Source organism: Rana temporaria, chromosome 2, assembly GCF_905171775.1.
Source record: "Rana temporaria chromosome 2, aRanTem1.1, whole genome shotgun sequence".
Classification (NCBI taxonomy): Eukaryota; Metazoa; Chordata; class Amphibia; order Anura; family Ranidae; genus Rana; species Rana temporaria.
The window spans coordinates 448,749,088-448,764,568 of record NC_053490.1 but is presented as its reverse complement, the minus strand read 5'-3'; the positions used below and the strand labels follow the sequence as shown (position 1 = coordinate 448,764,568).

Sequence of the window (15,481 nt, the reverse complement as noted above, 5' to 3'; positions counted from 1 at the left end):
TTTACAATAAAGAGCACGTCTTTTTTCAACAAGACTTTTTGGAGTGCGGCTGTCCATCCATTCTCCCACCTGCTTGATGTGATGTACATTGATGTATTCACTGAAGTTTCTGGAGCCTGGGATTTTTTGCCATATGTCAAAGTAGAACTGAACCTTTTTCTTTTTTCGTTGTTTTGTTTTCATTTTTGATAGAGAAGGAGATGTTTTTTTTTAACCCATTTCATTTTTTTTTTTTTGCCACCTGTGTCCCAGAAAGAGAGGAAATCCCTTGAAAGTGATGGAATCTCTGGTTGTCATCAGGGTCAACAGAAGTAGTGTCCCCATCGAAAGATTTCACTTCTATTACTTGTTCTGGTGATGACTCAAAATTTTGAGTTTTCATTCTCTTTCACTCTTGGTGATAAGGGTCACCAGGACAAATAGAGAGGGCAAATCTCCCCAAGAAGGACACAGACAGCAATAAAAACCTGACATAGGTTCTAGTCTCTCTCCACTCCATCCAAAAGTAAAAAAAAAAGTCTGTGCCAAGTCTAGGCAACATTTCATTCTGAGCAGTTCAAGTAGAGTGGTGCTGATGCTCTATATGGGTTTTATTCCCATTTTGTTCCCAGTGATTCAAGTCAACACAGACTAATAGAGCTTTGCATGTGAAGCCTTATTTATATGAACGTTTATGATACCAATATGTATATTATAAGCTAAAGCAATGGATGCCTTTATAACCTCATTATCTCCCCATTAATTGTTTTATTTTTTATTTTTTTCGGTAAATAGCTGAACTTTACCGAGTTCATGGGAGAAAACAAAGATGCCCCAGGCAGAGCAGTTTTGAGATAAATGAGGACAATGAGGTAAGAACATTATCCCTTTATATTTTATTTTAAAATAGATTCTTGAGATATATACAATATATAAATATAATAAATGTATTCACGTAAAGCAGGGATATGCACCGCGTCTAGAAAAACTGGAATGTTCAATGTCTAACATTGTCATTTAGCAGCCTACACTGAGCTGTTTAATGAAAGTTGAAATATGATTGCTTTCTGAGGATGCACACTTCTAATGTTTGCACAATGTTATTGTGAACAGACATCAAGCGTAAGCAGTATATTTGTACATTTCAAATAAACCAATTATTAAAGTCATGTAATTATAATGGCCCAGAACTTTGGCTTTAGCCACCAGTACAGGCCTTGGCAAGAGTATTTCGGTATTTAAAGCTTAGGTTTAATCTACTTAGATTTTTTGCCTTCCCTATTTTATCAATGTGCTAATAAAATTTTTAATAAAACATTATTTTATTAGCCAATAATTTAGGTAATGTTCCAGTAAAAAAAAAAAATCAAGTCTCTTGCCTACACTCTTGTAGACCCACTAGTCTGATATTGTTATGTCTTGTGCCCCGTACACACAATCGGAATTTCCGATGGACTTTTTCCATCGGATTTTACGATCATGTGTAGCCCCATCTGAGTTTTTTCATCGGAAATTCCGATGAATTCCATCGGACTTTAGATATAGAACATGTTCTATATTTTTTCAATGAAATTTCGTTGGAATTCCAATGTGATTTGGCTGGTCAAAAGCCTGATCGTGTGTACGTGGTATTGGTCTGTTTTCCAGACTGCCAACTTCATTTAATAACCAAGCATAATTTTATTAGAAGACTTTCATAGTGAATTATTGGCCTTTTAGGGCAGAAATTATTGAATCTGCCTCTACCATTCTTCTCACAAATGACTGTCAACTTTTTTTTTTTTCTCTCCCATGTCTTTTTGTACGTTTTCCAAAATTAGTTTTAAATTGTTGAAAAATTCTCATTGAACGTATCACCAATCCTGGAGCTGGATCAGCCATTTTTATGATCTCATTGATTGTATCTTATTTAGGGAGGCAAAAATAAATAAATAGATATAGACATAGAGATATAGATATAGACATAGAGAGATAGATATAGATATAGATTTATATATATATATATATATATATATATATATATATATATATATATATATATATATATATATATATATATACTATATTGTCAAAAGTATTGGGATGTATGCCCTTACACGCACATGAATTTTAATGGCATCCCATTCTTAGTCCGTAGGGTTCAATATTAAGTTGGCCCACCCTTTGCAGCTACAAAAGCTTCAACTCTTTTGGGAAGGCTGTCCACAAGGTTTAGGAGTGTGTCTATGGGAACGTTTGACCATTCTTTTAGAAGCACATTTGTGAGGCCAGGCACTGATGTGGACGAAAAGGCCTAGCTTGCAGTCTCCACTCAACCTGATAATTCACCCCAAAGGGGTTCTATCAGGTTGAGGTCAGGACTCTTTGCAGGCCAGTCAAGTTCCTCCACCCCAAACTCGCTCATCCATGTCTTTATGGTCCTTGCTTTGTGCACTGGTCCAAATCATTTGGTGGAGGGGGGATTATGGTGTGGGGTTCTTTTTCAGGGGTTGGGCTTGGCCCCTTAGTTCCAGTGAAGGGAAGATGTCAGCATACCAAGACATTTTGGACAATTTCATGCTCCCAACTTTGTGGGGACAGTTTGGGGATGGCCCCTTCCGGTTTCAACATTACTGCACAAAGCAAGGTCCCAGAAGAGTTGAAGCTGTTATAGCTGCAAATAGTGGGCCAACTCAATATTGAAACCTATGGACTAAGACTGAGATGCCATTAAAGTTCATGTGTGTGTAAAGGCAGGCGGCCCAGTACATTTTGCAATATAGTGTATATTATATATATATATATATATATATATATATATATATATATATATATATTGTGAAGGATCAGCATCAAATGGACTGCTGCTCTGGCCATACACCCCATGCCCTTGTCTGTCTCGTACAGACTGTTTTACAGACCACCTTGGTGCACACAGCTAGCAGCCTCTTGCTGCACTGGCTCCCCCATGGAGCCCTCCTGACTCCTGGTACTCAGACTTCCTGTATATATATATATATATATATACTGTATTCTTTTGGGGCTGCAGAACCATTAATTCCTCCAGGTCTCTATAACCCCAAAGCCACTATTTAGTAACGTTAAAACGTTTTACAAAGATTGTGATGTAGAATTTCATCTAAACAAAGTCTCAACAAATTGTTGAAGCCATAGAGTCTTTACTAGTGTTCACAAACATTGTATGTCGTTTTTAGTCTCAAACAGGTCTTTAAAACCACATCGCTAGCATTTCAAATCTGCAGAAGGTCTCAGAGAATCTTTATGGCTGTACAGATAATTGAGCCAGATTGACTCATTAAAGCCACAAAACTCTTATTCCAAAAAGTTTCCATTCAAAGCATGTCCCAAACATGTCTTTAAAGTCACAAAGCACCACAGAGAGGCTTTGATAGTATTTAGAGATTACGATGTAACTTTCAGTCTCAGTAAAAGTCTCAGCAGGTTGTCAAAGCCACAGGATTAGTATTAATAATCATCACAGTGTATCAGCAAGTCTTTATAGCTGCACAGATTTCAGTTACAGGTTGACTATAAGCATAGGAGAGGAGGCATTCCATGGCACTATTTAACAAATAGTTTGCAAATATCTATTGTTTCACATGCTAGAACTAATGTCATAGATGCTTCTTTGGTGTTTACTCCACTTTTTGGCACCCTCTTATTAGCTGCTCACCATTTGCCTGGCTGTCTGAAAACCCAACTCTCTAGGCATCTACTGCCAGGATCTTTCTTCTTATTCTCCTCCTTCACATGTAGGATGCCAGCAGTTACTGGGCACACTGTCCACTACCTTCCAAAAAACCTTGGCCTGCTTATGCTCTCCCTCCCCTGCCATTAATCTCAGGAAGCCTTCTGGGGACCCCACTGCAAATCCCATGCAATGGGGATATTAATCAGCATCTTGCTTCCTCTCTCTCCAATTACTAGAACATGCACAATGCCTCCTTCCAGTCATCATTTTTTAGTCCTAGCACCACTTAAAGCATTTGTTACCCCAACAATTCATATTCTTGATATGTGCTTGCTGCACCATGTACTTGTATGATAAAATCTCCTGTTCTCTTTGTATTGTTTCCTTTATCTGAAATCTCTGGTGTTCCTGCCAGTCTCTCTGCTTTCCTATTAAAAACTGACCACACTAAGCAGGATAACACACTGGGGTAAGTTCTCTAGTTATGCTGTGAACTCAGCCTGCTCTCCTCCAATGATCAGACTTGTCCTGACACACCCTCGCTGCACTGGGAAGCTCAGTGTGCTGCTGCTTCTCCTCTCCCAGCTCTTATGCATCTGAGAACAGAGGGAATGTGATCACTTATAAAATATATATATACAAAAATGTTTTATGCCTTTCATTTCTATTTTAAACGGAATGGGTTGTTTTACATTGTGATTATTTACAATCACTTTAAAGACCCAGCTTTCTGACATGTGTTGTTTACAAATAATAAACAGTATGTTTTGCTAGAAAATTACCTAAAATCCCCAAACATTATATACATTTTTTTAGACCCTAGAAAATAAAATGGAGGTCGTTTCGGTTTTTGCGCAGTGGTTTTTTAAATGCATTTTGTTTGCAAAAAATACACTTTGATGAATTAGAAAAGAAAATAATAATTTAAAATTGCACCAAACTATGGTACTTAACCACTTCAATACATGGCACTTATATACCTTCCTGACCTGAACAATTTTCAGCTTTCAGCGCTATCACATTTTGAATGACAATTGCGTGGTCATGTGACGCTGTACCCAAACAATTTTTTTCCCCACAAATAGAGCTTTCTTTTGGTGGTATTTGATCACCTCTGGGGTTTTAATTTTTTGCGCTACAAATAAAAAAATATTTTGATAAAAAAATAAGTTACCTTTGTTTCTGTTACAAATCATTGGAAATAAGTATGTTTTCTCCTTCACTGATGGACACAGACGAGACTGCACTGAAAGGCACTGATGAGGCAGTACTGATTGGCACTGATGAGGTGGCACTTATATGCAGCATTGATAGGCACTGATAAGTGGCACTGATAAGCAGCACTGATGGGCACTGAGAGGTGGCACTGATGGCCACTCATAGGCAGCACTGATGGGCACTCATAGGCAGTACTGATAGTTGGCACTGATGGGCACTCATAGGTGGCACTGGAGGGCACATATAGGCGGCACTGATGGGCACTGGTGGGCATTGATGGATGGCACTGATAGGCAGCACTGACCAGAGGCACTGGCAGGCATCACTGATGGGCACAGAGTGTCATCCCTAATGGGCAATGATTGCCATCCCTGGTGGGCTCTAGTGGGCTTACCTGGTGGCCATGGATGGGCTTCCCTGCTGGCCATGGATGTGCATCCCTGGTGGCCATTTGTGGGCATCCCTGGTGGTCCTGGGTGGGCATCCTCTTGGAGGCTGCACTGATAATCAGTACAGACCCCCCCCCTGTCAGGAGAGCAGCCTATTGGCTCTCCTCTACATTGCTTTTCCTGTTTAGACTGTGATCAGCTCTGATTGGACATAGCTGATCATGTGGTTAAAGAGCCTCTGTCAGAGGCTTTTTTCCTTGATCGGAGATGTGGTATGTCAGACTGATACATCACACCACTGATCGCCGTGCTGCATGCCCCTGCGGGCGCGCGATCGTGGCTTATCCTGCTGGACGTCATATGTTGCCCAGTCAGGATAATGAAACCACTTTCCAACCATTATTTTGCTATATGGCAGACGGGAAGTGGAAAAAATCTCCATTGGCGACGTTTTAAAAGTGTCTACAGGTCCCCAGTTTAGAGTTTCAGAGGAGGTCTAGTGCTAGAATTATTGTTGTTGCTCAGACGTTCATTGTGATAAAACACATGCGTGGTGCAAACACCGTTTACATATGTGAGCATGACCTACATATGCGTTCACTACTGCAGACGAGCACGCGGGGACCAGGGGACCTGTCACCTTGAAAAAAAAAATTGGATCACTTTTAATGCTATAGCAAGGAATATTAACATCCCTTGCGATAATAATACAGCATGACAGGTCCTCTTTATGGAGAGATCCGGGGTCTAAAAGACCCCAGATCTCTCCTCTACCCTTAAAAAGCAAAAGATCAAAAAAACTATTTTTTTAAACTTTTGCTTTAAGAAGAATAAAATCATATTTACATGTCCTAAGAACTGTAAGTTATGTCAATGTCGCTCCGGTCCTCCAAGGGCGTAGAGATGAGCGGTGACCATCTTGCCATCACTCATCTCTATTAGAAAACACTGACCACGGCAGGTGGGTCCTGCGCTCAGCGATCGGTAACGTTAGCCCCGGGAACCGTTTTGGGGATCACTTTAATCGCTGCTGCCAAAACCCCAGTATTTAATGTCAAAATAATGACGTATATTCCCAGTTAGGTTGTCGGCCACATTTACCTTGTTGAGTGCCAAAGCGATTCACACTGAAAGCTTTCTTACTCCCATCAGACACAGCTGCTTTGATGGTCATTTTAAAGCCCTGGTTTGCATTTTGCTTCACAAACCAGAGAAGTTTAGCTACTTCAATGCTTGAACAGCAGCTAAAAATAGCATGATGTACTGATTGTGAATGTGATATCTGTTTTTAAATATGTATTCTTTTCTCCACAGGATACGGCATCACAAAACACCTGTAAAACACACGTCCTTGTTCTTGTTCTTCATGGTGGTAGTATACTTGATACAGGAGGAGGCGATATCAACAACAAGGTGGCTGATGTTAACACCTTCAGCTCTGTGTTTGAGAAAGTTACCAAAGCCCATTTCCCAGCAGCCCTTGGACACATCTTGATCAAGGTGGTTCCATGTCCTGCAATATGCGCTGAAGCATTTTCACTGGTTTACAAGTAAGATTTATTATACATTTTTGTATTGATTTTCTTTTCTTTTGAGTAATATTTTTATTTTAATTAGAATAAAGTTTGTTAGTTTTATTGTAGTTATAACTCACAAAAAATGTATTGCACAAAAAACTCTAATGCCCTGTACATACGACCGGTTTTCCCATCCAAATAAACTCAGACGTTTTTTTCTGACGGAGTTCCGACGGAATTCCACTCAAGCTGTCTTGCATACACGCGGTCACACCAAATTCCGACCGCCAAGAATGCGGTGACGTACAACACTACGACGAGCCGTCGGAAATTCCGCTCGTGTGTACAAGGCATAACTAAAGTACTGAAAGGACTGTAATGGTACCAATGGTATAAAAAAGTATCAACATATTTATTTAACAAGATTAAAATGTTAAAGACATAAAAATGTACACATGTACCAAGAACATGAAAAAAATGCTCTTCTTAGTGTTGATTCTCACTAACCCCACTGCAGTAGGGGATGAGAGACCTGCTGTAGCTTCAACGCAGATTGCGTTTAATGGAACATAGCTCGCTTCTTCAGAAAACTGTATTGCAGTCAAATACTCAGAGTTTATACAAAAACATATACCGTAGATGGAGTCAATATATATGTGTGTGTGTATATATATATATATATATATATATATATATATATATATACTGTATATGGAAGATACTGTAGGGAAGGTGGAGCGGAATGGCCAGTCAGGGTTCCCATAGTGGCAGTCCTTTGTGCTAAACTTAAAACAGCTCCTCCATTTGATTTTAGCACAAATGATTGCCACTATGGAACCCATTTCGCTCCACATTCTCTATAGTATCTTCCATCTGATATGTGGCCATGTATTGAACATTAGGGATGAGCTTCGAGTTCGAGTCAAACTCATGTTCGACTCGAACATTGCCTGTTCGCCTATTCTGCGAACAACAAACAATTTGGGGTGTTCGCGGGCCTGGCCATACTTCTCCTGTGGGTCACAGAAGTGCAGTTAGTTCTACACTCCTGTGGCCCATTTCTACAGGAAAACAGCCCGCTGTCAGTTGACATCACAGACCCCGTCAAGGCTCTGAAAAGATCCTGACCATATGGTTGGGATCTGCCCAGAAGTCTGGACTGACAGCTGGCTCAGCCTCTCAGCGAGCCTGAGCCAGCCACTCCTGCCCCTTCTACAGCCTTGCACTCTAGTAAGTAAGGATGAGCCGAACATACCCACGTTTGGTTCGCACCAGAACGTTCGCGCGAACATTTAGAACCCCATTGAAGTCTATGGTACTCGAACGTTCGAATTCAAAAGTGCTCATTTTAAAGCCCAATATTCAAGTTATTGTTGGAAAACGTCTTTGAGAACCCGGGTCTTGTATCAATGGAAAAAAAGTTTTAAAAACTGTAGTTTTTTTTTGAGCAGCGATTTTAATGATGCTTAAAGTGAAAAAAAATCCTTTAAATATGGTACCTGCTGGGTGTCTATAGTAGTGGCACATGTTTAGAAATGTCCCTGCACAACATGAGATTACTCTCAGAAAAAAGTAATTTAATACTGCTTGCAGCTTTAATTTAATGTTTGGTCCCTGCAATATGGATAAAAATCATTGAAAAAAATAGCATGAGTTTCCCCGCCACCACTCCCCCCAGGTCATTACAAGACCCAGTGCCGATCCTGACCTCCCTGGGGCCCTAAGCAAAATGACATGGCACATTAAAAATGAGAATCGGGGGGGGGGGGGGGGCGCTGACGACAGTGACATGTCACATTAAAGAAAGTTGAGAAGCGGGGTGAGGGGGTGTTCTGCTGTCAGAAATGACTCAGCCAGCGAGTTTAGAAGCGGGGTGAGGGGGCAAAAATGCCTTCTCACCAGGCGGGGCCTCTAGTAATTTGGGGGGCCCTTTGCAGCTTTGCGGGGCTCTAAGCGGCTCCAAAGACATGCTGGTAGGTAAATTGGATCTCGTCCAAATTGGCCCAGTATATATGTATATATGTGTGTATGACTGTGTGTCCCAGCGTGTCATGATCCTACGGGGTAAAAATGACCGCACCAGCCAAGCAGATACTGGCTGGAAAAAGCGCCCAGAGGCGATTCAGTTCGCATGCGTTGCGCTATACAAGTGATTCATTCATTCATTCATAGTGAGCCTATAGCAAGGATCGGCCATGACAAGACCGTTTGGCCCTATATACTTTGAACAGCAGTATACAGGCGGTGCAAACAAGATAAGGACTGTAGGTTTCTAAAGTACGGTAGAATCAGAACCATGTCATACTTTGCTCCTGCATATTGCACAATTTCCTAAAGAGACCCTCAACAAACTACATGACACTTGTGCCTGATGAGGCCACTGATGTTCCAGTGGTGGTGGCCCGTGAGACTGTCCATACAGGCTTGGCCCCCCAAAGTGCACGTGCTGTGTGGCAACAATATGTTGATTATTTTAGGGGTGGGGGGGGGGAGGCATTACAATGCCAGATCTTGGCTCAATAAATTATTTTTTTGGGAAAGAAAAATTCTAGAAAAAAGGGGGGTTGCCATCCGGGGCCCCCTTTGAACAAATTCTGTGAAGAACTCCTGTTCTCTGAAGGCCTCTATTATTTCTGAAAGTCAAAATGTATAAAAAAAAAAACTAATGTCAGTCAAGCCTTAGCTTTCTCCCCATATCTAACCCACAAACTCATCCACTGATCATAAAGTCCAAAAATCAAGTTTCGTATCGTCGTACTGCATGATCGTTTTCACAACGTTTTCTACCGACTGCGAACAACGTTCTCACTCATGCAATATCCCTTTATACACTATTAAATAGCCCACGTGCAGTAATAGTTAATGCGTTTATGGGCAATTAAATAGCACACGTCCACTAACAATGAGTACTATGTTTAGGTGTAAACTAAACACTATTCAGGCAATACAACACGTTAGAGCACGGCATCTAGCACAATCTACTGCCTAACAATAGAAATAGCTGATCTAGCTAAGCTATACAGTGTATAAATATATGTACAACGCTAGGATGTATATATATCCTCTACACACTGTAAATTTAACCAAACTGACTAGCCTTCCTGCTCTATCTATCTATCTATCTATCTATCTATCTATCTATCTATCTATCTGGTAGAAAATGCACTGTGTCTCTATCTATCTCTCTCTCTCTAACTGTCTGACTGTTCTTTTCTTTAACAAAGCTGGAACACACTACACGCGGCCGCCTTACAGGCGGCCTTATATAGTGTGGGGTGTGTACTAAACCCCCTGAGCCATAATTGGCCAAAGCCACCCTGGCTTTGGCCAATTGTGGTTCTTCGTTTTTTGCGCCTTGTGATTGGCCAAGCATGCAGGGTCATAGTGCATGCTTGGCCAATCATCACCGCGCAACGCCGCAGTGAATTATGGGCCGACGCGCGTCACTCGAATTCGGCGCGAACGACCCGATTTGTTCGAAATTCGACGAACGTACGAACAGACGATGTTCGAGTCGAACATACGTTCGAGTCGAACACAAAGCTCATCCCTACTAGTGAGCACCAGAGGGGCAGAACAGAGAGCTGATGTCTGACAGTCACCAGCTCTCTACAGTCTGAGGACCGAGAGATGAGAAATCAGTGGTGTTTGATCTCTCAGTTCTCAGTTCCCTCAGTTTTAGAGAGGCGTTGGACAGTTGCAGCTGGGATCAGTATGAGTTTTTTTTATTTTTAATATTCCCAAACTTCTCTTTTAAATGTCTTTTTGTCTTGCTCTATCAATTTGGCAATTCCTTGTAGAAAAAAAATGACTTTCATATATTTAATAATTTGCCTGTTAAAAATATCTAATGATGTCCCTGAGTAACTGTCTTTCCAGCCCAACCACTTATCATAATTAAAAGAACAGGATGAGTCCCACATATTAGCATAAATTAGCATGAAAACATTGATTACACATGAAACAATATTATCATACACTCTTGTTTATTTGTTAGATGTGTAACATAAAAATAAACCATGAAGGACTTTTAAAGCTAGACATACACCACCAGTAGAATTTAATTTGATTAAAATGTTTAGTTTTAAGAACACTCATTCAGTTTGCTAGTAGGGTCAAATTGACAGTGACGAGAAAATTCAAAAGAGCAGGATGGAAATTTTTCTCAAATGAACACATTTTTAACAGTGCATGTTGTTTTCTCATGGGAAATTCCAAGCATTCCAAAACTGAATGTCAAAAGCAAACGCAATTTTGAAGCAATTTCAAGTGGCATTTATCAAGTCTTGGAATGTTACTGAGAATATTTGTACCAATGAACATGAACATTCATTTGAAAATCTACTAGTGTATGGCCAACTTAAGATATTCCAGACCAGTCTTTCTCAATTTTTATAACAAAAAGAACGTTCAAGCTGCAGAGACTTCTGCGAAAATTTACTGTAACTACAGCTCACAAGACCTGAGAGTGAGCAGTAAGCTGTTGCTTTAAAGGGGTTGTAAAGGAAAATGTTTTTTCACTTTAATGCATTCTATGCATTAAGGTGAAAAAACATCCGTGTATTAGCGCCCCCCTTTACTTACCTAACCCTTCGAAAGTCCCGTGCCGTGAACGTGCAGGCTTCTGGGCCATCTTCCCGGCTCATTCATTGGTTGATTGAAAGCAGCGTAGCCATTGGCTTGCACTGCTGTCAATCACATCCAATGATGCGGCGCACCGGGGGGGGGGGACCGAGTGATACAGTGAGCAGCTATGGCCACCGGCTGTATCACGGGACCGTGCCCGCAAGCACTCAACACCATGCAAGCTCGCATTAAGGTGTTGAGTCCTTGCGGTGGGGGGGGAGCCGAGACAGCCGCCGAGGGACCCCAAAAGACCAGGTTCGAGGCCACTCTGTGCAAAACGAGCTGCACAGTGGAGGTAAGTATAACATGTTTGTTATTTAAAAAAAAAAATACCTTCAGTAATCCTTTAATGAATAAAATGAAAAAAGAATGATCTATACTTTTTAAATCTGACCATCAGGGCTGCTCTATACAACATTATTTTCAGTAATAAAAATAATAATATTGGTATTAAAGCAGTATTAACCACTTCCTGATCGCATTATAACGAAAGTCAGGTACAGAGTGGGCTTTCTTTGCTGAAAGGGCGTCCATTGACGTCCTCCCATGATCGTGTTGCCTGTGTGCCCCCCCACGAAGTGCAGGCAGCGTGCTCTGTAAATGTTGAGTCCTTTGGAACAGATCGGGGTAGAGGGCCTGTGTCCAATGATAGCTCATCACGGATGTAAACACAAGCTGGTTATCTGTCGATAACTGGCTTGTAGTAAAGGGACTCCTGATTATCAGTGCAGTCCCAACAGTACCTACCAGTGCTGACAATCAGTGCCCACCAGTGCTGACAATCAGTGCTCATCAGTGCCTCCTCATCAGTGTCACCTATCAGTGCCACCTTCCAATGCCTATTGGTGCTGCCTATCAGTACCCACCAGTGCCACCTATCAGTGCCCAGCAGTGCCACCTATCAGTGGTTCCTATCAGTGCCCACCAGTGCTGCCTCATCAGTGCCACCTATCATTGCCCATCAGTGTCACCTGTCAGTGCTCATCAGTGCCGTCTCATGAGTGCCCATCAGTGCAGCCTCAACAACGCACATCAGTGAAGGAGAAAAATTACCTGTTTTATAACAAACTATGAGAAAAAAAAATTGATATGTTTTTGTTTCTTTAGCAAAAAATAAAGAACCCAGTGGTGATTAAATACCACCAAAAGAAAGCTCCATTTGTGTGAAAAAAATTATAAAAATCTCATATGGGTACAGTAGCACAATTGTCGTTCAAATTGTGACTGCGTTGAAATATGAAAATTGGCCTGGGCAGGAAGGGTGTAAAAGTGTCCAGTAGGCAAGTGGTTACACCAAAAAACAAGCATTTTTTTTTATATTGCAGCTTACCAATTGTTAAATGTAATGGCTGCATTAGATTTTTTTTTCAGACTTTATTTCCCTTATTTGCCACTGTTGATCTGCCCAAGAAGTTAGTTATTTTTCAAAAGCACAAGCTCTCTTGCAGATTGTAAGCAGGGATGAATGATCATCTTTTATTTATTTATGTAAAATCTTTATTATCCCAAAAGAAAAAAAAAAACTGTTGCTGTAACTACTAATAAAGTGTCGACTGGCTTCAATTTGTTAGTGTATTTATATCTGCTAGTACATCTAACACTCCCCTCCCCCAAACTGACAATGTTGCTGTCCAAAGGTGCCCCTGTGCTCCTTCATCTAGAATATACAGGAGGTGTGTTACTGGCCAAATCACTGGCCAGGTGATTATAGAGGAAAAAAGCCTAAACTGCAAAGTATATTCCCATGGGCAATACGTTTAAAAGGCTAAAACTAAAACTTATGTGGCTCACGGCCAAAGTTAAAATGGCTATAAATAATAAAAAAGAGCTTTTAAAAAATATAAAAATGAAGGAACGCTATCATCATTTAAATGTTACAAAAGATAAACTGTAATGGTACCACTGGATTGGCCCCGGGGTGAACGTGGTGCCTATATTAAGAAAAGGGATCAAAGTCTTTACCAAGTGTAGCGGCCTGCTTCTTTTTAGCCGTCGTTGCTTTCAATTTAGAGGGTAGTCTGAGAGTTTGTTGACTCAGACTGTATGATTTCTTTCCAAATTTGGACCTCTGTTCCAGCCATGGCTGTACTGTGAGTGACCACTATTGTTGTCTGGGGTGCTGTCACCACCCCAGTCTGAGGGTGGCAGCAGTCAGGTCTAGGTGTTTTGGGTGTTCCCCTTTGGCAGCCAATAAGTGGGAGTTGATCACCCCGCTGTGCATACTGGAGAGGAGTACTTAAGGGACAGACGCCATTGGTCCGGGGTCATCGATCCTGGTCTGTAGTCCCACCACCCCTGTGTGTGGCCCTCCTGGCCGGGGGTGCGTGTTCAAGTGTTCCTGGCTCCGGGACCACGTTGGTTCGGGGTTGTGATCGACTGAGTAGGCCCGGTAGTCAGACTGGGTCTACGTTTGCAGGGTGGTCCTGCACTGTCCGTCCTGGAGGGAGGAAGTCACTCGATGAAGAACCTATCTTGGAGAGCACCGAGCATGAGGCTGGTATCTCAGGAGAGGCCTTGAACTTCATCGAAAGACGCACCATTACTGAAAGGCTGAATGATAGTCGCTTGGCAGTTCTAAGTTCACCAGAAGTTATTCGGGAGAGATCCGGGTGCTAAATCCTGTGTTAAGAGGATTTTGGACCGAACATACCTCAATCTTTGGGAAGGTCTGTGGCAGACTTTACCAAATTGTCCGTGCGCCATCTCGGCTGCTAGGCTAGCGAGAGAGGCCTATCCGGGTGCGCAATACCCACTCTGGCTAGAGTGGCGACAAAAGTTGTGTTTCTGGAAGCAGGAGTGTTTCCGGACAGAAGTTATGCACCTGAACCTATTTCCTTTTACCCTTCCACCTCTTCCACTACTTATTTTATTCTTTTACCAAGTTCAGCAAATAAAGCAAAGAAAAATAAGTCTAAAATGTGGACATTGAACTTTTTCTCAACTCTCATCTGATACCCTAGATGGCGAGGAAATAGAGGTAACATGCCACCCAAAACAATCCAGCAGCTCCTCGGGGGGTAGTGCTACACAAGTAACTACAGACCTGTTAGTTTAACTTCTATAGTTGGGAAGATACTGGAGAGTTTAATAAAAGACCACGTAGACAGAGAAAAAATATTTTAAGCAACAGACAGCATGGATTCAAAATATTTTAAGCAACAGACAGCATGGATTCAAAAGACAAGAGTTGTTAAACAAATCTGATTTCTTTTTATGATGAGGTAAGTAAAACCTTGGACAGAGGGGTGACGGTGGACCTCTTACACTTGGACTTTGCAAAAGTCCTAGACACAGTTCCCCACACATGGCTAACGTGTAAGGTAAGTGACCCGGAGGATGGGATTAATGTGTTACCTAGGTTACCTAGGTACAGTTACCCCACTCTGGATTTGTACACCTAGACCATACTGGTTGTAGAAGGTTTGCAGATCTCTTACAGATGTCTGTTCTCTGAGTACTGAAGCAGAAAGGATAATATCTTTTTTTCAGCATCTCTATTCTGAGTTCTGATGTGCCATATCTTGCTATAATGTCTGATATTGTTTGTGTGATACTGAGGCTATCCCATTACTAGATAATATTATTATACACGATTTATATAGCGCCAACAGTTTATGCAGCGCTTTACAATGTAGAGGGGGGACAGCACAATTACAGTACAGTTCAATACAGAAGGTACAGAAGAGCCCTGCTTATAGAGCTTACATTCTAAAGGGAGGGGGGGTGGTACAAAAGATAATAGCTACGGAGAATGATTTGATGGGGGTGCCTCGGAGACAGTTGTTAGGTGGGTGTGGGATAGGCTTCCCTGAATACATTTGTTTCCAGGGATCTCCTAAAGGTGGAGAGGTTAGGTGCTGATCAAACATACCGGGGCAGAGAGTTCCATTGGATGGGAGAGGCTCTGGAGAAGTCCTAAAGGTGAGCATGGGAAGAGGTAACAAGCGAGCTAAAGAGCAGGAGGTCCTGGGAGGAGCGGAGGGGACAATTTGTGCGATATCTGTAGATGAGGTTGGTGATCAGATGAGATAATAGTGGGACAGTACATAACAGATGGCCCA

General features: G+C 41.6%; 1 protein-coding gene across 1 annotated transcript in view; it reads left to right on the top strand.

Moving 5' to 3' along the window:
* Positions 1–15,481, top strand: part of PITPNM3 (PITPNM family member 3) — a 762,997-nt gene that overhangs the window by 534,557 nt on the left and 212,959 nt on the right. The window contains exons 4-5 of the mRNA XM_040338476.1: positions 775–851; positions 6,592–6,827. Coding sequence (XP_040194410.1) covers positions 775–851; positions 6,592–6,827 — 313 coding nt within the window. The remainder of the gene's footprint in view (positions 1–774; positions 852–6,591; positions 6,828–15,481) is intronic.